Source organism: Stenella coeruleoalba (assembly GCF_951394435.1).
Source record: "Stenella coeruleoalba genome assembly, chromosome: 7".
Classification (NCBI taxonomy): Eukaryota; Metazoa; Chordata; class Mammalia; order Artiodactyla; family Delphinidae; genus Stenella; species Stenella coeruleoalba.
This window is the reverse complement of record NC_137153.1, coordinates 122533721-122561041: the sequence shown is the minus strand read 5'-3', so window position 1 is coordinate 122561041 and position 27321 is coordinate 122533721. Positions and strand designations below refer to the sequence as shown.

The 27321-nt window shown below is 53.5% G+C and overlaps 2 protein-coding genes across 13 annotated transcripts in view; both read right to left on the bottom strand.

Annotated features, from left to right (window-relative positions):
• Window positions 1-11617, bottom strand: part of EHMT1 (euchromatic histone lysine methyltransferase 1) — a gene marked incomplete at its 5' end in the record, with an annotated part of 148248 nt that extends 136631 nt beyond the window's left edge. For 5 of the 10 annotated variants that reach the window (XM_079926328.1, XM_079926325.1, XM_079926326.1 and 2 more), the window contains one exon: window positions 11542-11617. In XM_079926328.1, the coding sequence (XP_079782454.1) occupies window positions 11542-11604 (63 nt within the window). Of the gene's footprint in view, window positions 1-10283; window positions 11446-11541 lie in introns of those variants that run through there. The other 5 variants (XM_079926322.1, XM_079926327.1, XM_079926329.1 and 2 more) reach the window with 3 other exon arrangements.
• Window positions 11618-14425: 2808 nt separating this feature from the next.
• On the bottom strand, window positions 14426-21654 carry ARRDC1 (arrestin domain containing 1). 3 transcript variants are annotated; one of them, XM_079926541.1, is made up of 8 exons: window positions 21488-21654; window positions 16731-16841; window positions 16247-16297; window positions 15991-16145; window positions 15638-15820; window positions 15366-15542; window positions 14876-15293; window positions 14426-14802 (listed from the first exon to the last, which is right to left on the bottom strand). In XM_079926541.1, the coding sequence occupies exons 1-8, from the start codon at window positions 21603-21605 to the stop codon at window positions 14738-14740; spliced, it is 1278 nt and encodes a 425-aa protein (XP_079782667.1). In that variant the 5' UTR covers window positions 21606-21654; the 3' UTR covers window positions 14426-14737. The 3 variants fall into 3 exon arrangements, with proteins under 3 accessions (XP_079782667.1, XP_079782668.1, XP_079782666.1); XM_079926542.1 differs by having other exon boundaries at window positions 14876-15281; XM_079926540.1 differs by having other exon boundaries at window positions 14426-15293.
• Between the last annotated feature and the right edge of the window lie 5667 nt (window positions 21655-27321).

Below are 27321 nucleotides of genomic sequence, written 5' to 3'. Positions count from 1 at the left end.
GGCTTCCCTGGTGGTGCAGTGGTTGAAAGTCCACCTGCCGATGCAGGGGACGCGGGTTCTGTGCCCCAGTCCGGGAAGATCCCACATGCCGCGGAGCGGCTGGGCCCGTGAGCCATGGCCGCTGAGCCTGCGCGTCCAGAGCCTGTGCTCCGCAATGGGAGAGGCCACAACAGTGAGAGGTCCGCGTACCGCAAAAAAAAAAAAAAAAAAAACTATAAAACTCAGAGGAAAACACAGCAGTAACTTCATAACAATGGATTTGGCAAGGGAGTGTTAGATATGACACCAAAAACACAAAGAAGAAAACAGATAAACTGTACTTCATCAAAATTAAAAACATTTGGCGCTTCAAAGAACAATATCAAGAAAGTGAAAGGACAACCTACAGAATGGGAAAAAATATTTCCTAATCATATATCGATAAAGGATTTGTATCTACAATCTTCAATATACAAAAAATGTTTACAACTTACCACGGAAACAATCCAACTGAAATGGGCAAAGGATTTCTATAGACATTTCTGTAAAGAAGATACACAAATGGCCAATAAGCACATAAAAAATGCTCAACATCATTAGTCATTAGGGGAAATCCATATCAAAAGCACAATGAGATATCACACCACATCCAACAGAATGGCTATAATCTAAAAGACAGTTAATAACAAGTGTTGGCAAGAATGTGGAGAAACTGGAATCCTCATACACTGCTGACAGGAATGTAAAATGCTAAAGCTGCTAAGGAAAACAGCTTGGCAGTTCTTTACCACAGAGTTAACACATGCCCAGCAAAGCTACTCCTAGGTACACACCCAAGAGAAATGAAAACGTATGTCTATACAAACACTGTTCATGAATGTTCATAGCAGTATTAGTCATCATAGCCAAAAAAAGGAAGCAACTGATAAATGTATAAATAAAACACAGTACATTCATACAAGGGAATATCATTCACCCACATAAAGGAATAAAATACCCCCCCCCAGCAGGGAAAGAAAAAAAACAAGTTTACGTAGGCACACCCCAAAAGTGTCTAAACAAAATAATCAAAAAGCATACTGGTGGGCTTCCCTGGTGGCGCGGTGGTTGAGAGTCCGCCTGCCGATGCAGGGGACACGGGTTTGTGCCCTGGTCCGGGAGGATCCCACGTGCCGCGGAGCGGCTGGGCCCGTGAGCCATGGCCGCTGAGCCTGCGCGTCCGGAGCCTGTGCTCCGCAACGGGAGAGGCCACAACAGTGAGAAGCCTGCGTACCGCAAAAAAAAAAAAAAAAAAAGCATACTGGTGCTTAACATCAACAGTCATCAGGAAAATGCAAATTAAACCACAATAACACACACCTACCAGAATGGCTAAAAAGAAAAAGACAAACAATATCAAGTGTTAGCAAGGATTTAGAGCAACTGGCGCTTCCTTACACTTGTACTTTAGTACAACCACCTTGGATACGTATGCACATTCCATGACTCAACACCCCCACTCCTAGGCACATACCCACAGAAACATGCACCTATGTTCACCAAAAGACACATATAAGAATGTTCACATCACCTTATCTGAATACCCCAAAACTTGAAACAACTCAAACGTCCATGCATAGTACAATGAATAATGAAACTGTGCTATACCCAGACAATGGAACATTATACAGTAATGAGAATGAACGAACTACCACGGCACACAGCAACGCAGATGAATCCTAGAGACAAAATGTTGATCAAAAGAAGGCAAACGTAGTACACACTGCATGATGTCCTTTATACAAAGTTCAGAATCAGGCAAAATGAATCAAGGTAACAGAAGCCAGGATAGCAGTGACCTTTGGGCAAGTACACGGCAGACTGCAAGGGGCCCAGGGGGGGCTTCTGTGGTTCTGGTAATGTTCCCTGTTTGATCTAGGGTCTAGAGACATATATGAAACTAGACACATAATGTGTGCATGTTTCTGTATGTATGTCATATATTAATACAATTTCCAAAAAAAGTCTTCATGCTTTGGTTACATGTCTTATTGCTATTGAATCTGGTAAAGATATGGTGACAGATACTACAGAACCATAATGACAGATTCGAGCAGACCATTTCTACAAGAGAAGGAAACAGAAGGGCAGACTGAGCCAGAGGTGGGGGAACTCCTGACCATTCACTGGCCCATATGACAACTGGCATTTTGTTTCACCCTAGTGTTCAAGGAGTTCACAGAACACAGGCAAACAGCAAGGACGAGGAAGTAACCAAGACTCTCTAAGCCTAAATGCCAGCCTTGGAATCTGATGGAGAGGAAAGGACCTAGACTCCAAGGAGAGAAATCATCTTAACAACCAGCTTAGCAAACAATTTTCAAACTACACAGGACAGAGAGCTCTCTGGCCCTTCTTAGGCTAGCATTTATTAGGAGGCTACTGGGTGTCAGTCCCTCTATCAATAGTATCAAGAATCTATACCTCCTGCCCATATGAGTTGTACTTCATGTCACTAAACAGTTTTTCTTTGTATAAGTATTCCAGCTAACGAATAAAGACTTCCATTTTGCAACCCCTAATGAGTTAACGATTCTGAGCAATGAATATCGATGACTGTTAATATCACAAAGCAAGATTTACTGTGCCTGATAAAAAACTTAATACCAGTTACGACATATTCTTGCTAAAATGTTTTAAAAGACAAATCTATTATACATCTGATGGAGCCCCCAGCCCAGAGCTGTCTAACGGAAAGATAATGTGAGCCACGTATGTAATTTTTAATTTTCTAGTAACCACATTTAAAACAGGAATTAGACAGACTTTCCTGGTGGTCCAGTGGTTAAGACTCCACCTTCTAATGCAGGGGGCACACGTGTGATCCCTACTTGGGAAATTATGATCCCACATGCCATGCCGTGTTGCCAAAAAAAAAGAAAAATTAGAAACACAAATTACTTTTAATAAATGTTATTTAACCTAATACATCCAAAATATATATTTCAACATGCAAACAATATTTTTTAAAGTATTAACGTGATATTCCATTCTCTCTTTCACACTAAGTCTTGCAAATTCTGCACGTATTCTGCACTTACAGCACATCTCAATTCACACTAACCACATCTGGACTGCTGAAGAGCCACATGTAGCGAGTGGACATCACACTGGAAAGCAGCAGCTCTAGATCTTAAATATCAATGGCAGGAAGTAGAGGACAAAGGAACATGTTAAACAACATGGTAAGAATGTCATCAGCGAAATGAAGGTTATGGGAAACTTTGGGACACATAAACCATTATCTTCAAAACTTAATTACGGGCTGGGCTTCCCTGGTGGCGCAGTGGTTGAGAGTCCGCCTGCCGATGCAGGGGACACGGGTTTATGCCCCGGTCCGGGAAGATCCCACATGCCGCGGAGCGGCTGGGCCCGTGAGCCATGGCCGCTGAGCCTGCTTGTCCGGAGCCTGTGCTCCGCAACGGGAGAGGCCACAACAGTGAGAGACCCGCGTACCGCAAAAAAAAAAAACCTTAATTACGGGGACTTCCCTAGTGGCACAGTGGTTAAAAATCCACCTGCCAATGCAGGGGACACAGGTTCGAGCCCTGGCCCGAGAAAATCCCACATGCCGCGGAGCAACCAAGCCCTCGCACAACTACTGAGCCTGCGCTCTAGAGCCTGCGAGCCCCAACTACTGAAGTCGGCGCACCTAGAGCCCGTGCTCTGCAACAAGAGAAGCCACAGCAATGAGAAGCCCGTGCACTGCAACGAAGAGTAGCGCCTGCTCGCCGCAACTACAGAAAGCCTGCGGGCAGCAACGAAGATCAAACACAGCCCAAAAAATTAATTAATTAATTTTAAAAACTTAATTGCAGGACTTCCCTGGTGGTCCAGTGCATAAGACTCACCACTCCCAATGCAGGGGGCCCAGGTTCGATCCCTGGTCAGGGAACTAGATCCTGCATGCCTCAACTAAAAAGTCCACATGCCACAACGAAGATCCCTCATGCCACAATTAAGACCTGGTGCAGCCGAATAAATAAATATTTTTTTTAAAAAAACTTAATTGCAAGAGAAAAATAAAGACGTGGAAATCAATATACTGAGAATTAAGAGATACCTATGAAGGGCAATGAATAGACCATATTTTGAAATGAAATGAAAAATCTGAACAGTGACTGAATATTTATTGACTGAAATATCCATATTAACTGAAATACAGATGAAATATATCTAAGAACTGCTTCAAAATATTTGAGGATGGATTGGGGAGTGGCCATGAGGAGACAAACTGTTGACATCGGGGGACAGGAACATGGGGCTCATTCTACCACCACATGTACTTCTGAGTAGTTATGAAAAAGTTCCGCAGTAAAAATTCTGAAATATCTACATATGCATTTGTCTGTATACGCTCAATAATTATAATACCGGTAGCCTGCCAAAAGAAGAATTGAGTGGTTAGAGGACAAAGAGGCAGATGTTTCCCTTTATAATTTTATACTTTTTGAATTCTGAACCATGTAACTAACTCATCTACTCAAGATAAATTTAAACACATATGCCTTGACTCAATCCACCACAGGGCCCAAGCCTACTCAGTGGTCTCCCTGCTTCCATCATCTTTTTAAAATGTGAATCCCTAAAATAATCCCTTGCTGACTGTCTATACTGCTCGGGAGACCATCAACTTGTTACCACAGCGACAAGGCCCTCAATGACCCAACCCCACCTGTCCAGCTTCAGCTCGTGTCCCTTCTGACCCATAATTCCACCGTGTACCAAAGGCTTCAGTGTCACAACCCATAACCGAGGAAGCTGGGGCATCTATAAAACAAACACCACGTGGCTACCGAAAATGTTAAAGGACACAGAAGCACGTGAGATGATCCATGAAAGAAGAGTGCAGACAGCACGCACTCACTGATTACAGCCGATTTTAAGTACGAACGTGCACACTCAGATCAGACACAAACAGATGACAAATATTTGGCATTCTTAGCTTTCTAGGTTTCAATTTTCTAAATTTTCTAAAATGCCTGATTTCTTTTTGAAAGGTACAACTGTACCCTGCACTTCCATTTCACGTCTTATCTCCTTTAGGACCTGGACTAACTTATTTTCCTCAAGCGGCCTTTCCCAACACAAGTCTGCCTTCAGCAATTAGCGCAACAGCACGGGCCTTTTCTTGTTTACTTTGAACTGATTCCATCTCAGTTCCCGCTTGGTAATATTTGCTCTATCACACTCTTTAAATTTTGTGAAATCAGAGACCAATCTCATAAACTTGCATATCCTCTTACACAGTATCTAGAATAGTACCTCATAAAGAGAAGGGGCTCAACAGCGCTTATAGACCGCTTGGAAAGAGCATTTTAAATATACTCTGATCAGAACTTACAAACCTATTAAAAGTGGGATGCAGAAAGCAGTCCAAAAACTTTTCCAAAGTAAAATATCAACTGACAGTGACGTTACGGGGAAAGTGACTTCTGACTTCTTATCTGGGAAGACACCACTTCAAAGGAAATGCCACCTATGAAGAGTTAAAGGAACCACTTCAGGGACTTCCCTGGTGGTCCACTGGTTAAGACTCCACGCTCCTGATGCAGGGGGCCCGGGTTCAATCCCTAGTCGGGGAACTAGATCCCGTATGCCGCAACTAAAAGAGCCCACATGCTGCAACGAAGATCCCACGTGCTACAACTGAGACCCGGCGCGGCCAAATAAATAAATAAATACTTTTTTTAAAAAAAAGAACCACTTCATCTTTTGTGTTTTAAAATCCAAAACCACTGAAGACGTTTTTGTTTTGTTTTAATAAATGAAAATACTAGAAGTTAAATAAAAGTGGGACAGTAAGTGGGAGAACTTCTCAACTCTGGAACTCACGCCCTTTGTACCACCCTGCGGTAGGCCAAAATAACTGGTCCCCAATCACCATTCCCTGTGTGATTTGCTGAGCAAGCAATGTAAACTGAAACCAAACTGCCCACCTACCGTAAGATAACGGCATCCGTCAAACATGCTAAGTCCCATGAAATAGCAAATAACATAAAGTTCCTAAAGGGAAGAGCCCAAAATATGGTTCCCATAAGCTAAATTATCTTCAAAGACAAACTCAGTAAAATGTGGTCAAACGTACAAAACCGTTTTGTGATATGGCAGTACGCGGGGGCTCTAGTCCCCACTGCGGCACGGACCACGTGTGGGATCTCCAACAACTAAGCTACCCACAGATGTCCTTTTGGGCATCAGGGCTGAGGTACGTTTACTGCCCTTGCTAACCTCTGTTATGACTCCAGAACCTTCCCTGGTTATGATCCAGAACCACATACTACATAGTAAGATCTGAGATGGGCAGCCCTTTCCACAGGATAGCTGTGCTTTTAGTGTGGGTGAAAATCTGCTTCTCAAGATTTATAGCAAATGCTTCTGATTTCTGGATGCAGAAAAGACTTTCCACTCCCCTCTCTTATCAAAAGATCAACAAAAGACAAGAACAGGAAAGAGAAACAGGCACTCCACCTAGGAAACATTTCAAACCCCTACACAAAACATGAATAGGAAGACGGAGGCTGGAGGAAACCTCGATCACTCCACAGAGCAGAGGAAGGGGAAACCTAACAAGGTAGTCACTGCTGAGGACCAGGCTGACTGGCCCCACAGAACCATGGAAAGTCTCTAAAGCCAGAGGTGATGCCTGAAGCTGAAAAGGGATGTGGTGTAAAACTCCAAGTAAGGAATGTTGGACCCTCAGGTCCCCGGGCCCCTCCTGCACACTCAGACAAGCACTATTCTATAGCCACAAGCCACCAGAATATACCACACCTGGGGAGAGCAGCACAAAGAAAGACGGGAGTAGGCACCTCACTGAAAGCAAGGGAATTAGGCAAAGGCTACCCAGTGAACCCTGGGAAGACCCTCTCCTTCCCCCTGCCCTTTAACCTAGCTCCAACATCCATCCCACAAGGCAGAGACTGAAGGCTCCCTTTCCAAGGAAACCGAACCAGAGGACAGTAACATTTGGAGGGGAGCCACTAAAAAAAAAAAAAAAAAACATTAGTCATGACCCTCCAGTGAAAGCAACGACAAGTCCCCCAATACACTCAGCTTCCCATTTTTAGTACTTTATTCATAAAGATGAATAAACAGCCAAGGATCACCAGACATTGGAAGAAGGGTTTCCAGCACGAATGAAAGAGACCAAAAGATACAACAGCAAAGAGGAATGCATAGGGAACAGAAAAAGTGAGGGAAACAAAATTTAATTTTATTTTTTTAATTTTTTAAAAATTTAACTGTAATTTTAAAATTTTAACTGAAATTAAGAGATAAGCAAAGATACTGTATACATAAAACAAGAAAAGGAGGCATTAAAAAAGGAACAACAACAAAAAAAAAGGAACAAAGAGGGCTTCCCTGGTGGCGCAGTGGTTGAGAGTCCGCCTGCCGTTGCAGGAGATGCGGGTTCGTGCCCCGGTCCGGGAAGATCCCCCATGCCGCGGAGCGGCTGGGCCCGTGAGACATGGCCGCTGAGCCTGCGCGTCCGGAGCCTGTGCTCCGCGAGAGGAGAGGCCACAACAGTGAGAGGCCCGCGTACCGCAGGAAAAAAAAATAAAATAAAAGGAACAAAGAACAGTAAAGAACATGAAAATATGAAAGAAGTTAAAAATTCAGTAACAAATTGGAAAATTGTCAAACACACTCCCAAAAAGTAGAACAAAAAGATCAAGCCATGACGAGGAGGAAAGATTTTTAAAAATTAGAATATTCAGTACAGGAAGTCCAACATTCAAATAAAGGAATTGGGGGGCTTCCCTGGTGGCTCAGTGGTTAAGAATCCGCCTGCCAATGCAGGGGACACGGGTTCAAGTCCTGGTCCAGGAAGATCCCACATGCCACAGAGCAACTAAGTCTGTGCACCACAACTACTGAGCCTGCACTCTACAGCCCGCAAGCCACAACTACTGAAGCCCGTGCGCCTAGAGCCTGTGCTCTGCAACAAGAGAAGCCACCCCAATGAGAAGCCCATGCACCGCAATGAAGAGTAGCCCCCGCTCACCTCAATTAGAGAAAGCCCGCGCACAGCCAATGAAGACCCAACACAGCCAAAAAATAAATAAAATAAGTTTATTCAAAACAAAAAACAAATGAAGGAATTGGAAAAAGAGAACACAGAGAAAAGAACAAACTATCTCAAATACATAATACAAAACCTCCCTATAAATAAAATGACATCAATCCCCAGATTTCAGGGCTACTTAGTACCCTGTATGATAAATGAAAAAAGGCTACAGCTAAGGCCTATCATGAAAATTAGGAAAATCAAGGATGCAAAGATCCTAAAAGTTTGATGTGGGAATAATGCTTACGAAGGATTAAGAATCCAACTGGGGAATTCCCTGGCGGTCCAGTGGTTAGGACTCCGCACTCTCACTGCCGAGGGCCCGGGTTCAATTCCTGATTGGGGAACTAAAATCCCACAAGCCACGCGGTGTGGCCCAAAAAAAAAAAAAAAAAAAAAAAATCAAACTGGACTTCAACAGCAACAACAAATACTAGAAGATACTGGATCAATAACTTCCAAATTACTTGCAACCTGGAATGCCAAGCCCAGCCAAACTTATGCTTTAAGTGCGGTGGCAAAATAAAAACATTTTCAGACATGCAAGTTCTAGAAGTCTGCCTCCCAACAAACTACTGGGAAGCTACTGGAGACGGAGTTCCACCACCATGAGTGAATGAACACACAGAGGGGAGCGTTAGAGGCAGAGAAGGGGCCAGAATCTCCAGGATGGGGACGTGCACAGGCCCAGAAAACAAGCATCCCGCCTGGGCTGGGGTGCCTGAGGAGCACTGTGGAACCGGCTGGTGAGCTGACAGGGCTGAATGGTAAAAACTTAAATTGAGAAACATTTTACAGAATGAAAGGTGCGGGAACATTATTCCGAGGTTCAAGGGGAATCAGGCCAATGAAAAATAAAGCAATTACTAACTCAAGGGAAGTAAAAAAGTCTGCCCAAGAAAAGAAATCCAATTGTGGTTTACCATCCAGCTCAGCACGGCACAAAAATGACCTGAACAGACTGACAAAGATTCTGATATAGATTTAACCACAACTGTGAGTTACCTAAATGAGAGACAGAGTATGAGAGAACTGAAATCGTCATCTACCATTAGTGGAAGCCAACAGATAACGCCTCAAATTGGTGAATGAAGGCATGACAACACAAGCGTGTTATTTAAAACGTGAGGCAAAGGCTAAGAGTGGATGCTCCCTCTCTTGAAAAGCAGGAGAGGATGGCAGCCTCTTTACTGCCTTTTAGCACTATTTGACTTTCTAAACTCTGTGCATGTGCATGCATTATTTTAAGAAACACAAAACAAGGTTAAAGAAAGAGACACGTAGTAGCCACCCTGCTAGAAAAGCACAGAATTTGCCTGGGAAGGCCCTCCTGCTGAAAGGTAACGTCTTGCTGGGTCAAAAGCCTTAGGTGACCCTGAACATACATTAAACCCCAGGAGCCCCCACTTACTAATCCACAAAACAGGGGATGCATTTCATCACCTCAGCAGTTCTTTTCAGTGTGAAAAAGTGGTGACCTCTTTCTAGGTCAAGGAAAAGAAGAAAAAGTAAATATACAGTCAGATAAATTTCAAGTGTCCACTTTCTGGTTTAATCATCTGGCAACTGGGAAACCCTGACCCAGGAACCATTTCGCCGATTTAGTGGCAACAGATGACCTCATGCCTACCCACTGTCCAGGAGGCCCCTCACCTAACGTGCACCTCCATAATAAACACTTAGGATCACGAATCTAAGCCCAGAGTTTTCATTAGCTTAAAGTGACAGCCACAGACACAGCTCAACAGTCTCTGGAGGCAGACCACCTGCATCCATCTTCTCCACCACAAGCTCCGTAACCTGGGGCCACACTGTGCCTGTTTTCCTCCAGTGCAAATGGGGATATAACAGTACCCACCTCAAAAGATCGCTGTCAGGCTTTAATGAGTGAATTCACGCAGCTAAGGCAGGGCTGGACACAGGTAAGGGCTTAGTAAACAGAAGCTGTCATTGCTGTTGTCTCAGTCAAGCCCTCTATTCAAGGCTGCCCGTGGAATCAGAGACATCTGGGACGATTTGTTCATCAATTATTAATTAAAAGCCTACTATGTGCCAGACACCAAACAACTGCTAATCCTGTAACTGGCTAGGCCAAGTCATTCAATCGCTTCCAAGCCTTGTTTCCCGCATCTGCTAAATAGAAAATAACAGTACCTGCTGCACAGAACAGAGAAAGCTAAAGGAGAGGACTTACCTAAAGGGCTTGCAGTGCCCGGGACCCGGAAGTTGCTCAATAAACGATATCATAATCACTACACATCTTCTCTCCTACAAGTGACTTGGGGTTATCTAATTCACCTTTTCTGTTTTTCTGAACCTAATACACTCCTTGAGTGTTGAAGGTGCTAATAAACAGTCCTTGCGTTGAATTCAGGAACTTCCCTGCACCTCCCCAGTTTACTTACATCCACACCCCCCAAAACTGCAAGAGAAAATTAAAGAAATGTTAAAAGATTGTGCATTACCTGGATAAAAATATACTACGTCTACACACCAGGTTATTGCAAAAGGGCCTTATCACACACCTTAGCTTTCTGATCTTCAGAAGTCCCCGCAGTTACTACACATGGAGCAATTTCACAGAGAAACTGCTAGATCATCACTTTTTTCCAAACTGGTCCCTCGTGTCAGCCCGGAGAGCGCACTGTTTCTGCACTTCCCCGGGCACACCGCCTCCCGCCTGCTTTTCCCTTCTGCGGGAAGCTAGTGGCCCATCTCGCAAGAGTTTGCTTTCTCTGCTGCTACAAACAAGGGAAAAACTATCCTTGAGGACGAGCAAAGGGGAGGCCAGGAACATTAACAAAAGCATGGGAACTTTTTACATGCAAAGCCCGCGTGAGCGGTTTGCCTGGAAATCAACCGAAGTCGTGCATTCCTGCTCCTGACAGCCACCGGGGCCGGCAGCATTGTCCGGGGAGAAGCGCGCCGGCCCGGCCAACTTTTCCTTCAAGACCGAGCCATCCTCTTCGGAACAAAGTGAAAGGTCAGCGGGCGCAAGAGCGGCGCCGGGAGCGCACAGCCTCGCCTCGCTCGCGCCGCCAACTTGGCCGGCTCGCCCCACTTTCCCTTTTGTCCTCCGCCCCTTCCGCGGGGCTCCCGGCCGCGGCCTGGGGGCGGGGGGCGGGGGGCGCCGGCGGGGCGGGCGTGCGGGCGGGGCGGGCGGCGGCTCTCCTCGCCCGCGCCCCCGCCTCGCCCGCGCCTCGCCGGCGCCCTCACCTCGCCCGCCAGCCCGCACAAAGCGCGCCCCGCGCAGCGCGGCCCGGACGCCCGGCCACCTCGGCCCGGCCTCGGCCTGAGGCGCGGCGGCGGCGGCGAGGAGGCGCCGGCCAGCCCGCACCCCGCCCGCTCGCGCCCCCGCCCGCGCGCCCGCCCCGCCCGGCCCGCCGGCCCGCGCCCGCCCCCGCCCCCACGCCCGCGCCCGTGCCCGCGCCCGCCGCCGGCCCGCTCCTCACCTCAGCATCGGCGGCGGCCATGGCCCGGGCCCGCAGCGTGGCCCCGCCCCTCCCGCGCGCCATCGCCCCGCCCGCGCCTCGCGGCCCAGGGCGGGGCGGGGCCGGTCGCGCGCGTCTGCGCCTGCGCCCGCCCCCGCGCCTGCGCGCTGCAGCCCGAGAGCGGCGTCCGCGGCGCGGGCCTGCCCCGGCCGGAACCGGAGCGCGATGGCCGGCCGCGGGGGTGGAGCCCGGCGCAGCGGGCTTCCGGGGTCGGCGCGGCGCCGGACGTCGTCCTCCCGTAGTCCTCCAGTTTGCACTATATTCTCTCATTCTGCGTAGGCACTGTAGCGGGCCGGCCGGGGTGGGGAAGGACCCCTGACCTCTAACCCCGGACACACATCGATTCCGTCTGCCTTCACAGAAGGCGGACTTGGACTTGCGTCCTAGGGCGGTGCCCGGGTGGGGCTTGTGCCCGGTTGGGAGGGGTGCCCCGGTTGGGGCTGCATCCGGTTAGAGAGAATGGCCCAGCTCGGGGGTGGGGGTGCTTCGGTTATGAGGTGTGCCTGGCGGGGGGCGATGTCTTGACTGAGAAAGCTGCCCTGAGGCGGGAGGGGGGATGTCCCTTTGGGGAGGATTGCCTGCGTTGGCGGTGCTCCAGTTGGGGGAGGTGCCCCAGTTAGAGGGACTGCCCCAACGCTGGGGTGCTCGGCTGGGAGCATGTCCGGACTGTCGGGGAGGATGCCCTGATTAGGGAAGGTGCCCCGCTAGGAGGCTGTGCCCTGGCTGGGGACAGTGTCCTGGTTGGGAAGTGTGGGTAGGGTGGGGAATGTCCAAGGCGGAGGATTGTCCCTGTTGGGGGCGCGGTGGGGGGGGCGCTCTGGTTAGGGAAGATGCCAGGCTTGCCGGGGGTGGTGTGCTCCAGTTAGGAGGTGGCCCCAGTTGGGCAGCCTCTCGGGTCACCCCAGCCTTTTGCAAGCCCCCCAGTTATGCACAGGGCGAGACCTTTCCTGCATATCAAGCAGCCTTCACTGAACAGCCCACGTAGACTGGTTTAGGCCACCCACTCCCCGTAGCCAGACGTGTTTCTGCCATCCCCTGGGAGTTGAGAAAAGCAGCATAGACTGAAATTGGGGTTCTCTGGCCAGTCTTCACAACAGGAACTGGGGAGGCCCTGAGTCAAAGGGTAATCTGGGCCTCACTCCTGTGAGGGTTCAATCTCGTGGAACATGAGACTCCAGGAAAATTCCACTAAGTGCACTGACGGTGCACTCAGCTGCAGAGGAGGCAGTGGACGATCCTAAGTACCAAGGAAGACTTCCCAGGTTTGGGGGGACAGCCTGAGTCAGCTCCTGACAGGCCAGGAACCCCAAGCTCTGTCTGGAGCCTCAGGACGGGAGGCTCAGGAGCGGTCTTGCTTAACAGCCTGCACAGCTCCACCAGCTTTCACCCGCACCTACTTCTCTGGCACCAGCCTTTCTCTCTCCACTCTTGCCTTGGGCCCTAGTTTGCCCCTACTCTGAAACACTTATATCTCAGGTATCTGTGTGGCTCACTTCTTGACAATCCTTGGGTCTTAAATACCACCTCTTCAGGGAAATGTCCACTTGCCCCTATTTAAAAACAATACCGCACCCCAAAACTTCCTTGCTTTCTTTTACTCCATAGCATTCCGTTGCCATATTGCCTGTCAGCCCCACTAAGTCCAAAAGGTAAGGGATTTTTGTTTTGTGTGCCCTAGTACCTGGAACAATGTTTGGCATGCAGGAGACAAAATATTTGTTGAAGGAATAGATAAGATGTGAAAAAAAGTCCTTCATTAGGCAAAGACCGACTGTAAATGAATGTGTCAGAAGTAGGTGATGTTCCCATTCTGCACCATCAGCCCGACCCACCCTATGCTGGTATTGTCGCCGACCAATGATGTTAGGTGCTCTTCTCGGCACATGATGTGTTACGTGTTGACTCAGTGACCGTCAGTTCAGTCCTGGGATGTGGACGTCGTTTTCATCCACATTCTGTAAGTAAGCAAACCAAAGCAGGGGTGTGCCTTCAAGGCCACACACTGTCGGGAGGCAGAGATGGGATTTGAAACAGGCAGAGTCTCAACTATGAGGCTACAGCTTCTAGTAGATGTTTCACAGGTTATCCTTCTTGTGGCATGCTTTGTGTTTTTGTCCAATATTCATCCTCTCCTTGTCCCACAAATAGTAAAGTTTTAGGGTACATGGCTGCCTGTACAGTTCCAACTGTAAAGGGTGGCCAGTGGGATGTGTGCAAAAGTGATACTATTTACTTCTCAGCGTGAGAAGCAGCATCCCTCAGAGCCAGACGTGGCAGTGGTGACGGCAGGGGCAGGAGACTTGAGGCCAAGGGTAAAGGAACTGGGGAAGCCTGCTCCCTCCCCCCGACCGGATTTCGTCTGGCACACGAAGTCTAAACTGCGTAGCCTGGAGTGGTGGGTGCCAGACGGCTAGCCCAAGATGTATGCTAACAAAATGGAACAGCGGTGGTCTTCTCCCTCTGTCACAAGGCCACTTAAGTTGATGCTGAGGCTCCAAACACGCAAGCCCGCCTCCGAGGGCAAATCCTGAAGCCGAACCGGGAGGCCAAGCGCCTGGCCCGGGCCTGGTTAACCGCCACGGACGATTCCCAAAGCTGGTTCTGCTCCCTGCCCGGATCGCTCCCCCGCCCCCCCCCACCTTCCGGTCCAAGACGCCCGGAAGGAGGAGGGACCCAGAGCGGAAGGGGGTGGGGTGGGTGGGGGGAAAACGACGGCAAGGGGCGGGGCCGAGGAGAGGGGCGTGCCCCGAAGAGGGCGTGTCGTGCATGGATGGGCTAGGCTGAGGGGCGTGCCCTATAGGGAGGGGAGGGGCTGAGAAGCCCGGGGGGCTTGGGCACACCCACAACAGCCACTACCCGAACAGGCACACACACCCGGCAGAGGAGGGCGTCCCACAGGCCACTGTGCCCAGCTCTACAAATGAAGCTTTTTATTTACACCAAGTCTCTCTAGGCCCCAACCCCCGGGGAGAGGCCGACTACAGGGGGGCTGCGGAGGCTGGTCGGGGCAGAAGCTGGTCCGGAGGCAGAGGCCGCAGGGAACGGCGGGCAGCGGCGGGTCCTGAGTGGGCCGGGCCAGGCCGGGAGCGAAGGCACGAGGCCCTGGGAGCCTAGTCCCAGGGCGTAGGTCCGCCCGTCCGGAGAAGGCGACATGGGGTCAGCTCCCTGGGGTTAGGCCAGGGTCCACACCGCCACAGCTCTGCTCATAGGATGGCGGGGCCTCTGCAGGGAGAGAGCCAGGTCTGCATGGGGCCCGTGGCTCCCCCTCCCTGCCAGGCCCCAGGCCCCCACTCACCATAGGGGTAGCCCCACGAGCTATACTCAGGCGGGAGGATCAAGGTACTGGTCGTGGGCACCGGCCCTCCAGAACCCTCTGCAAAGTAGGGCACGGTGGCACCTGTGGAGATGCACAAGGGAGGGGGCAACGGGTGGGGGGCAGGGCTACCATCCTGAGGATGGGGTTCAGGGGCGCCAGGCACAGAGCCGAGGGCTGCAGGCGGCTGCTGCTGCTGTGAGTGGCTCTTGGTGGAGAGGGAGACAGGGTCCGAGAAGAAGTGGGGGCCACCAGCCACAGCCTCCGCCTCCTCCTGGGGTGGCGCTGAGGGCACCACCAGGCCTTGGCCTGGCCGGGGGCTCAGTGGGACGTGGTTCACAGCGATGTTGCCGATGAAGACCGGGAGGGTCACGATGGCTTCCGGCGTCTTCAGGGAGACCTGGGGAGGTTATGCGAGTGAGGAGCCAGGCCACCGGCCCCTCCTCCCACCCCACCCCTGTATCCCTACCACCTGCAGGTAGTAGTCCACATGGATGAGGCTGCAGCCCGGCAGGGCGGACTGGGGCAGGGCAGGCACCAGGATCTGCTCTTGCCACTGAGCCCGCCTCCAGGCCTTGACGCCGGCGCCCTCCACCTCGGCGATGGTCCGCACGTCATAAATCCAGCGCTTGGCCTTGTAGGACACTTTCTGGGGAAGGGCCAGCCTGTGAGCCTGGGCAGGCCAGCCACCTACCCCTCCTCTGCCCCGTGGGGACAGGGCCCAGCAGGCGAGGGGACTCTGACCTGCAGCAGACTGGCCACCACAGGGCTGGTGTCCTTGCCTGACTGGTTCTCAATGTCAGCCTGCAGCCGCAGCACCTGCCCCACCACGTAGCCTCGGAGGTCGGTGCTGGCGGTGAGGACTACGCTGCCTGTCTTCACCAGCTTGTAGGAGAACTTCTTGGTGGTGGAGGCCACATTGGGTTGCTTGGGAGGAGAACAGAGAGGGGGTGTGGCAAGTGTGGGTAGGCGGGATCCTCGGGTCAGCTCAGGACAGAGAGGCCGCTGCCCTTCCAGACCCTGGCCGCCTCACCTGTGCTGGGGACAGGGTGTCAGGCAAGGGTGGGCCCACCCAGGAGGCCACTGCCCAGGCTCACCTCGATGTCTGGGATGCTATTCAGGTTCAGGGGGCTCAAGATGTAGAACACGCGGCTGCACTGGTGATCCTTGGAAAAACGTGGGGTGTCGATGGTGGCCCGTACCTGGTGCACAATCTTCCCAAAAGGGCCCTCAAAGGACGTGGGAGCTGTGGCTGGAGAGAGAGCAGGGACTGGTACCCGACTGCCCCCCACCCCACCTCCCACCCACCCTCGCCAACTGCCACCACCTGGCCTGGCCAGGCTGGGCTCTCACCAGGAAGCAGGAACTGGAAGGGGAAGCTGTGCTCTCCAGCAGGCAGGCTCCCTGCAGAGACAGAAGGGAGGTAGGGGAGAGGGGACAAGGTGACCTCACAGGGTCCAGGACAGAAGCAGGCCCTGCAGCCAACCAGCTCACACTGCATCTGGCTGCTGGGCTCCTAGCCTCTGTCTCCAGCACCTCAGCAGCACAGGGCTGTGGCCTGGGCAAAGGATGGGGGTGAGAGCTTGGCTTGAACAGGAGAGGGGGCAGGGCTGTTCTGGGGGCCGGAGCCCATCCAAATCCAGGAGAAGGTGGCCCTCTTCAGCCACCCAGCCCCCATCAGGCAATGCCCTGTGCCTGCCAGGGAGGGAAATCCAGCAAGGTGCACAGTCCTGGGAGAGGGTGGGCTAGCACGGGGATGCCAGAGGCGGATGGGGAAGTCAGGTGGACAGACCCCACTCTCAGTGGGATGAGGTGAGGGAAGGGTTCCCAGACTCACCCTTGTCGGCCAGGGACAGAGCGCTGTTGAAGTAGCCCTCCTCCACCACCCACGCTGTGTCATTGGCCTTGCTGGAGACCTTGCAGGACCCCGTGCAGGTCACCCGGATAGCTGCAAGGGGGGGACAGCATGAGCCCCAACCAGACTGGCCTGGGCCCCTCCCTAGCCCCAGCACAGGGATTCAGGCAGGACGGGCAGCACCCAGGACCACCCAGCTAGGCCCTGGGAAGGCCAGCACATGGCCTGCTACCCTCCAGAGGACACTTCCTGTCCGTGCCGCATCTTCAGGTGCTCTCAGCGAGCCAGGGTGGCGAGGCACAGAGTTCTACCTGTCGTGCCATCCAGAACATGAAGGCCCTGACGGTCACCCAGATGACCCCTGGGCAAAGCCCCACCCCCAGCCCCCGCCCAACCAGACCTGTGAAAACCCAGCTCCCTACAGGGGTGCTTGGGAAACCCTAGGTGAACAGAGGCAGCTGTTTGGGGCAGCTGACGTCTGACCCCACCTTCCTGCTGCCTCTCAGGCAAGTCAGTTAGGCTGGGAGGCACCCCTTCAGGCTCCAGGAAGCTACCTATTAGCCCTCATGCTGCAGGAATGTGGTCAGACCCGCCTGAGCAGATAAGGAACCCAACAGTCTGGCACACCAGAGGGTGGGAACACCTTGGCTTCCTGGGCCAGTACTGCCCAGGAGCGCTGATTTCTGCATCGAGATGGCTTGGTCCTCCCCCACACTCCCCAGGGGAAGCACACACACCAGGAACCAGGCAGCAGGGTTGCTGCCGCCTTCCGCCCTGTGATCAGGAACACAAATTCCTCCGTCCAGAGCCCACTACAGTCAGAAGGCCATGGCTGGACCAGGCCCAGCCGAGGCCGGTCACCAGAGGGGACACCATGGCTGGAGACCCAAACAGGGCAGGGGGTGGGAGCTCAGTGACAGGTAGCCCTGTGGCTCCCTCCATTTCTTCCTCTCCCTGTGGGGCTGAGTCAAGGCCAAAGGCTTTAGCCTGCCTGCCCAGCTGCCCGTCCTCCCCTGACCTGATGGACTGGTGAAGGGAAGGTAACTCGGAATCTGACACCCTCCTGACAAAGCCATCAGGCAGGAAGAATGCAGTGTCTCAAGTGCCCAGGGCCAGAGGCAGCCACACCAGGTCTGTCTGTGGTCTCCCCAGGCAGGCCCCACCTTGCTGATGCAGGCCTCCTGTTGGTCCCACAGTGCACTGGGCTGCCCTCCACGAACCCGTGACTCGGCCTCCGCCCCATCAGCACTGCCAGTGACCAGCCCTCAGCCTCCGTGCCAGCCCAGGCTCACCACCCGGACCTCGGCCCTAATTTCTAATCCACGCTCCACCCGTCATCCCCTCCTAGGGCCAGACCTGGAACTGTTCCCACCCTGGAGGTCTGGGACATCAGCAGTGCTCCTACAGACCAACACATCCCAAGAGAGGCACGGCGTGGAACGAGCAGAGAAGGGGCAGCCTGACTGTAAAGTAACTAGAAGACGTCCTGGTGGATTGCAGGCGTCACACTTCTGGAAACATTCCTCCTGGAGAGGGTGCGTCCCCCCTTGAATCCGGCTGCCCTGGGAATGCTGGGAACAATGGAGTGTGCTGGAAGGGGTGCGATGGTCCCCAAACTGGCCCAGTGACAGCTGAGCACTGTGAAGCACTGTGAAGTGACCCCAGTGGATGGGACACGGAGCTGCAGAATCACCCTGCCGAGCTCTGCCCAAAATCCTAACCCACAACGGCACCAGTTATAATAAAATGGTTGCTTTAAACAACTTAGTTTAGGCGTGATTTGTTTGCTTAGAGGTGACTTTCACACAGCAGCAGATAAAGGAATAGCTGTCTAACCTCACTAGAATTCACGGAAACTCATGTGACTTACCATTTAACACACCAGATTGGCAAATATTAAACATTCTGATACGTGTCATAGAGAAGGTAGAAAAACAGACACTTGCTTATAGCAATCAACCTGTCGGCTGATACGACGGAGGTCCTGGAGAAGAAGCAGGCAGATCTGCTGTAATTTTACACACGCGTTCCAGGGATCCAGCAGATCCCCTTAGAATCTCACCCTGTTCACCCTGTTCAACACTGCTCCTAATAGCAAACAACCTAGGCATAGCCTACGCGTCCAAAAGCAGGGTGGCTGAAACAGGCACACACTCAGCCAGGACCCGGCCACACAATTAAGGTGAACAAGTCAGGGTGGCACCTGGCCCCAGAAAAACAAACCGGCCCTCGAACTCTGTGAACTTCCCAACGACTGTGCCAGGGCCCCCTCTGCACATATGCTGTGAGGCCCCTTCGGGGACCCTGCCTGGATGAACAGTCTCCAATCACCGACTGGAAACAAACTCCCATCCCTGTCCAATCTCTCCTCCGCAGGGGAATAATGGAGGCGCAGGGGGAACTGGAGGTTTGGGGCTGCTCCAGTTCTCTAAGGAGAATCATCATGTGGATCCTGTGCCAGAGTGGCTTCTGGAACTTTCCTCTTGAGCCAGCACTCTCACCTGTCCAGCAGCCCTCCTCCTATGTACCACCTGCAGTCTGAACACGAAGACTTCTGCTTGCTCCCCGTCTGCTTTCTCCCCCTCTGGTCCCCAAGGTCTGTCCCAGCCTCCATCAACTCCCTCAAACCTGGGGCAGCCCAGCCTCTGCCACATCCTTTCACTACAGCTCTAGCCTGCAAGCCACTTCCCTCTGTCCTGTTTCCAAATCTGTAACACGAGAGGAATGACAACACCCACCTCCCAGGGTTGCTATGAAGACTGATGGATTGGTCCTTGGGAAGTGGGAATGGCATCTGGCCCACGGTGAGAGCCCAGGGAGCCGGCAGAGCTGGCAGCTGGCTGCTACTGTTGTCCGGGCATCACCCTCCCTCGTCGCCCACCTCGAGAGCAGAGCACAGGGCAGCCCCGCCTGACCCCCAGCCTCCAGATGGGCTGGACCCAGTCTCCAGCTCCATCTCCAGCCTTCTTCCACATCAGCTCCCAAGGCAGCCGGCGTCCCCAAGGCTGAGTGCAGACCATCACTGACACTCCTCAGTCAAGTGTTCAGAGGCCTGCTGCCCCCCACCCTCCATGTCCTCCTGGGGGCCCCCCTATTGCATCAATGCCTGGTAACAAGTGTCTTTTGAGGGAAAGGAAAAATAAGAACCATGGTCTTTCCTCTCTCACACCCCGGCAGGGCCGGAGGCCTACAGAGGCCCCAGCACCAGCATCCCCCCTACCCCTGGGGGGCAAACTTAAAATAATACCCTCTCTGGCGCGAGGCCAGTCGTTGCTGGACTCTCCAGCCTGTGACCTGACCTGCTTCTCCCTGCCTCAGGGCTCTTACAGTCAGGGACTCCCTCAGCCTCCTGGGGCCCAGCTGTCCATTTACCCACATCCTACCCACCACGTGGAGGCTGCGGGGCTCTAACCAGCCCAGGTTAGTCACGCACAGCTCAGGCCACCCCTTCACTGTGGTCAACAACAGCCTGTTCGCCCTGGGCCCCAGCTACAGGGGGTGACAGGGCAGCAGGCCAGGAGGAGAGCTCTGCGTGGGGTCTCTGTGGTGTCCGTCTGTCCTCCAGCCACGGCCCACCCCTCCTTCCTGTGCCCTGCCAGCCGCACTCACCTCTCACTGGTGCCCCAGAGCAGAGCTGCACTGTCCCCCCGGTGCCCCTGCCACAAGCACACCTACCCCCACCCAACCCCAAACTCCAACTGGGGAGACAGGAAAGAGGCGACACGTTACGGAGGTGGGCGGTGTCACCGGTCCGGGACGGAGGAGGCAGCTGCCCAGAGAGGACGGTGGCTCTGCATCCTCAGCGGGCACCCCAAGCGCTGAACGGTCAACCACACGGGGGCCTGGAAGGTCAAGGCCCAGAGGGAAGCCCGGCAGCTGTGGTTCTGGCCAAGCACCCCCAAGGTAGAGAAGCGCCCCAGGACGGACACACCACGCAACCTCACACTCAGAGCCGGGGTCAGGAGAGAGACCCCGCCCGGGCTGCGGTTCGCCCACGGCCCAGAGGGACCAGGTGTGATGTCCCCCGCAGGGCCCGGTTCACACCTCAGGCAGCAGACAGACGAGGCCAGCGCCGGCAGGGAGCCCTAGCTAGGGGCGCCGCAGCAACCGGATCCCCGGTCTCAAAGTCCCAGATATCTGCGCCAGCAGAGGGACCGGCCAGGAGGGCTCAGGTTCGGCTCCCAGATGCCCGCTACGGCGGCCTACGGCACGCAGGGATTATCAAGATCCTCCCAGCCCTTAGGGACTAGTCTCGGGCTGGGTGTAAGCAGTGCCCTGCAGCCCGCCCCCGGGGACCCGCACACTCGGCGGGGCTGCCTGGGTGTATGGGAGAGAAAGCCCAGCGCGGGCCGGGCTCCAGGTGAGGGCCCAGCAGCTGCAGGGCGCGGCGGACCGGAGACCCGACAGAGAAGGTCAGAAGCGTCGCGGGTCCAGGTCAGAGTGGCCTTCGGCGAAGTAGACAGGCTCGAAGCCCGCGCCCCGAGTCTGGACGGCCCTTGGCGGAGAGGACAGGAAAGGCAGATGCGGAAGGACTGGGCCACCCGGGCCTCCCTGCTCCGCCCCGACCGCCGCCGGCCTCCCACCCCCGCGGTCCGCCGCCCGGCCGGCCGCCCCGCGGCGCCCCCCGCAGCCGGACGCGCGCCCCCGGCCTCGCGTGTCCCGGGCCCAGCGGCCGCGCGCCGCTTCGGAGCCATGCCCGGCCCGCCGCAGGTGCGGCCCTTCCCGGACCCCGCGCCCACCTCGGAAGGGCAGCGGCGCCGCCAGACGCACGCGCACGGCCCCCGCCAGCGGCTCCCCCGGGCTGTAGACGACGCGGCCGTGGCTCAGGCGGACCTCGAAGAGCTGCACCCGTCCCATGCCGCGGCCCTGCGGGGCGGCCGCGCGCTGCCGCCCCCGCCGCTGCCGCTGCCGCTGTCGCCGCGCGCCCAGCCCCGCCCCCGCTGCCCCGCCCCGGCCTCCCGCCCGCCCCCGCCCCGCCCCCGCTCCCGCCTCGCCCGGCCCCCTGCTCCCCCCGCCCCCATCCCTCTCCCCTCTTGTCCCCACCCTTCCCCGTCCCCCTCGGCCCCCCAGCTCCCCACGCTGGCTCCTGCCCGCCCCCCAGCCCCGCCTCGGTCCGTCCCCCCAACCCGCCCTTCCCCGCCCCGCCCCGGCCAGCAGGGTGGAGCTCGGGCGCAGCCCGCGGGAACCCGGCGCACCTGCGCCCCCTGCTGCCTCACCTGTGGAGGGGGCGGGCCGGGCCGACGCCCCCTCTCAGGCTCCGCCCCGGGGTCTCCACCGTGCAGCGTCTCTACACTGAGGGAAGTCTCCAGGCTGGGCTTGTGTCGGGGCGGGGAGCGCTTGGCCTGCAGCAGCGGCAGGGAGAGGTGAGGGGTGGGGCTCGATACCCAGGGGCGGATTCGAGGGCAAATCCGGGAGTCTAGGCGAGAGAAGGCCGTGCTTGGCTTAGAGAAGGTGCTGGGCGCCTACTGGCAGGTTAAATATGGGGTTGCTTGAAGGAGGGCGTCAAGGTGAGGCCAAGTTTTTGTCCAGAACAGCTGGGCGAATGGGGTGGCATTTTTTTGATGGAGACAACCGGCCTAGATACAAGTTGTTTGGGGGGTGGGGAAGGGGAGAAATCGTGACCGGCAGAGTCAGAGGTGCCTGTTAGGCACCCAAGTGAACTGGCACTCCTAGGCGTGAGTCTGCGGGAGACAGAGGACGAACGATTTGTTAGACCCTTGCTTGTAGATGGTAACTCTATTCAGGACACTGATGACATCAGAAGTGGGGGTGAAGCCAGAGAAAGCTAACCTAGCCCTCCAGCAAAAGGAGAGGGGCCTCACAGGCTGAAGGGTCCACCGGGCCAGGCTGAGGCCCTGAGGGCCAGGGGTCTGCAGCAGGCGCCAGGTCCACCTGGTTTACCCGGGATTCTGATGCTTCAGGGGGGAGGGTCTGACTGGCCAGCTTGACACTCCCCTGTCAGGACTGTGCAAACTCCCTGAACAAGGAGTTTGGGGTGCCCATGGGATAGGGAGGATGGCGGGCAGCCCCAAAAAACAAGTGTCCATGGCAGAAATCGAAAAGGAAGTGTTTGAGGCGGCAGAGAGAGACGCTGTGTTGGCTGCTGCTGAGATGGAGGAGATGGGGGCAGAAAATGGGTGACCTTACCCCAGGTCACACCTGTTTCCTACAATCGCACCCTATAGGGCTCTGCACGTCCTTTCCTCTGACCCCCTCTCCCCTCTAGAAGCTCTGCTGGTGTGCCCTCATGTCCACCATCATCACCACCCTAACTTTTGCTTTTCTCTAAACATTCCTTTCCTCATGCTCTCATGGAGCCCGGGCTTCCCCTGGAGGCTCTAAAGTGTAAATGTTTATTTTCGTACAACCCCTGTACCTCTGGGCCTGCAGGTAGGGTGGATGCTCTCCTGACTCCTTATGACCACTTCCAGACCATTTTCCCCTTTGCCCTAATAGCTGCCAGGCTTAACTCTCATTTTCTCAGAAGAATAATTCATTCCCCCCTCCACTCTTGCTGTTACCTCCAAAGCCAAGGCCTGCCCCCTTTATTCTTTGGGGATTTCAGCTCCTGACTCACTCACTGTCATTCTCTCCAGCACCACTTGTGCAGGAATTCTGACTTCCGAATCCACATAGGTTTCCTTCCAACCTCAACCTCCTGGCCTCTGTCTTAACATGAACCCAGGATTTGTTTTAATCAGCTATGGTAAGGTGACAGACACAAAGCCAACTGCCTTGAAAGAAGAGTTTAGAACTTACAGCTCCCAAGTGGGGCACGCCACACTATGCAGGGCCACATGGGGAAGCGCCAGTGCCATCAGGAACAGCAGGGAGAGGAGAGCTCGGCCAGAGCCTTTACCGTGTTTTCAGTGGGAAGGAGGCAGGGTACGCAAGTTTGAGCAAGTTTAGGATTGGATAGTTTGAATAATTTCAGCGGTCTCTAGTGGTCCAGTACCTGGCCCTGGGTGATTTAGGCAGGGAAATACTGGCTGGTGTACTGGTGACAGGAGGTGGTTGGGGTGTGGGCTCTGGATCGGTTGGTTTGCAAGTGAAAGGTGTGTTGGTGGGTGAGTTGTTTGCTGTCTCTAGGAATTAGCCAGCCTGGGAAGGGCAGTCTCTCCCCAGCCAGCAAGGCCCTCAAGATGTCAAAGCATCAAAAATCTAGAAAATAAAAAACATGATCAAGGCAGTGCTCATTCCCTTGACTCCTGTCCTCTGAGAACCTTCCCCAGCTGGCTTCAGCAGCCCCTCTTGTGGCTTTACGTTTGTCTGAACGTCACCCAACAACTTCTCTCACCCCTTTCCACTCACGCCGTTACTCCCATCAGCAGGTGGGTTCCACCCCTCCCACTGAATGGGGCTGGCCCCTTGACTTGCTTGAACTGCCCGAAAGAGAGATGCCATGCCAGTTTCAGGCTCTATGAAGGGCTGGCAGCTTTTGTTCTCATTCCCTGACAGTCCTGAGCTGCCATGTGACAATACCTGGCTAATCCTCTGGAGAGATCACCTAGAGAGAGAGGGAAAGCCTGGACGTAAGAGTCTCAGACTTCTCGCCTCACTCACACATCCTGACTGTGGCTCCGTGAGGGACGCTGGCTGTTTCGGCTGTCTATTGTTGCATGAAAAACCACCCAAATTTATTACTTACTCTGAAAACTAGGTTGCATTCAGCTGGGAGGCTCTTCTACTCTGTGTGGTATCTGCCTGGGTTAGAATGGCCAAGATGTCTGGCACCTTGACTCGGGTGGCTGGGACAGCTGGGGGCTGCTCAAGTGTCCCTTCCCTGAGGCCTCTGCACATGGTTTGCCTGGGGTTCTGCACAGCATGAGGGTCTCCAGGTAGTAAGACTGATTACCTGTGAGCAGGCCCCCAAGAGGGAGGAAGGTAAAGCTGCCAGTCCTCTAGCCTGGGCTTGGAAGTCCCAGAACTTTCTACCAGATTAAGTGCATCAAAACAGTCACAGGGGGCTTTTCTGGTGGCGCAGTGGTTAAGAATTCGCCCGCCAATGTAGGGGACACGGGCTCGAGCCCTGGTCCGGGAAGATCCCACATGCTGCGGAGCAACTAAGCCCGTGCGCCACAACTACTGAGCCTGCACTCTAGAGCCTGTGAGCTACAACTGTCGAGACTGCGTGCCACAACTACTGAAGCCCGCACGTCTAGAGCCCGTGCTCCACAACAAGAAGCCACTGCAATGAGAAGCCCGCGCACTGCAATGAAGAGTAGCCCCCACTCGCCGCAAGTAGAGAAAGCCTGTGCACAGCAACGAAGACCCAACGCAGCCAAAAATAAATTAAATAAATAAAATTTAAAAAAAAAAACAGTCACAGGAGGGAGATTCCTGGCAGTCCAGTGGTTAGGACTCAGTGCTTTCACTGCTGTGGGCCAGGTTCAACCACTGGTCAGGGAATAAGATCCCACAAGCTGCAAAGTGTGGCCAAAACACACCCCCAGAACAGTCACAGGACCAGTGAGGACGGAGCATCACACCTAACAGGGAGGGAAGGAATTGATGGTGAGAATTTGAGACAAATTACCCACCAGCCAATAGCAGAAAAGTCAACCAGCTGAGCCCAATCTCATCACGGAATAATTAGAAAATCAACAGTTGTTTTAAGCAATTATTATGCAGCCGCACATACCTGGAACAGACACTGACACTTAAAAGTGAGATGCTGCCTCAGAAAATTTACAAACAACAAATGCTGGAGAGGGTGTGGAGAAAAGGGAACCCTCTTGCACTGTTGGTGGGAATGTAAATTGATACAGCCACTATGGAGAACAGTATGGAAGTTCCTTTAAAAACTAAAAATAGAATTACCATATGACCCAGCAATCCCACTACTGGGCATATACCCAGCGAAAACCATAATTCAAAAAGACACATGCACCCCAGTGTTCATTGCAGCACTATTTACAATAGCCAGGTCATGGAAGCAACCTAAATGTCCGACGACAGACGAATGGATAAAGAAGATGTGGTACATATATATGATGGAATATTACTTCAGCCATAAAAAGGAACGAAATTGGGTCATTTGTAGAGGCGTGGATGGATCTAGAGACTGTCATACAGAGTGAAGTAAGTTAGAAAAACAAATATCGTATATTAACGCATAGATGCGGAACCTAGAAAAATGGTACAGATGAACTGGTTTGCAGGGCAGAAATAGAGACACAGATGTAGAGAACAAACGTATGGACACCAAGGGGGCAAAGTGGCGGGGGGTGGTGGTGGTGATGGGATGAATTGGGAGATTGGAATTGACATATATACGCTAATATGTATAAAATAGATAACTAATAAGAACTTGCTGTATAAAAAATAAAATTCAAAAACAAAAAGAAAGTGAGACGTTGCCATCACAGAATTCTGAAATGTGGCCCTGACTTTGGAACCAGGCAGCAGGAGGACCTGGCAGGCAGTAAGGACATTGCTGGTGGAGGCCCGAGAAGGGCGGAGCCCAGTCAGGTATTGGCGGAAAAGTGGGACACCATTGCCTGTGGTAACGGGGAAGGCAGAAAATATATCTAAGGATCTGATTTTCCTGGCAGAAAGCTTAAAGGGCCAACTGGCTTCTTTCAGTCATTTATGCCAAAGTGAAATAAAGAAAAGAGAAATGAACTAAAGAAGTAATGTTCCATGTTCCAGCAGAAGTTGGAGGAAGTATTTCAAGCCAGGTCCTGCAGCTGGAAAAGAAAAACTATTTCTCAGCCTCAGCCTTTCCAGGCAGCAAAGGTTCTCAAGGTAAGAAATGGCATCGTGGGGAAGATCAAATCCAGGACACTGCAGCAAAACACGACCTCAGGGTTAAGAGAAATCCAAGGGCATGGCATATGACCCCTTGTTAAGACCTCTGAAGATTCCCAGGGGACGGGACCCTCATAGGTGCTGTCAGCCATACAGAAGCGCCTCCAGGCGTCTTGAGGTCTTTGTGCCACAGCACAGGGCTCGATGTCCACAGCAGAAAGGAGCCGCTCAAAGATATTTGCAGTGTAGCTTCTGTCTAATAAAATGTGTTATAATTTGATACCTAGAAAATCCACAAAGTTTTTTTTAGGGGTTGTATTTGCTTGAACTACGATGGACAAAGTTCAAAATAAAAGAGGCCTCTGGGCTCTCAAGTGTCTCCAGGCAAGAAGCAGGCTGAGGAAGCTACTCAGCAGCAAACAGGGCCCATTTCCCATGGAAAAGGGAGGATGACCGAGCATGCAGGGCCAAGAGGCAGAGGGAGAAGCCACTGGGAGCCATAAAAAAGGGTGGGTGCGTTAGGGAAGCACTTGCCGGGAGCAGACAAGCCCTTAAAGGAGCACTGTGACAGCTGTCTGCTGGATTTCAACATTGCTGTGCATCCGTGGCTGCAGGGGCACACCCCCTTCTCCTTTTTGAACCGGGTGTCTATTCACTTATCCTGTGCTTCCCCTTGGAACGTTGGGTCTTGGGGGGCAGACAGCTTGCCTCTGGCCTTGTTGCACGTCATAAGCCAAGAGCCACGGTGAGGTGGGGTTCTAGGGTCTTCACGTGGGAGGAGCAGGAATCATTAGGGGTCAGAGGGTGGACGGGTGGGGGGCAG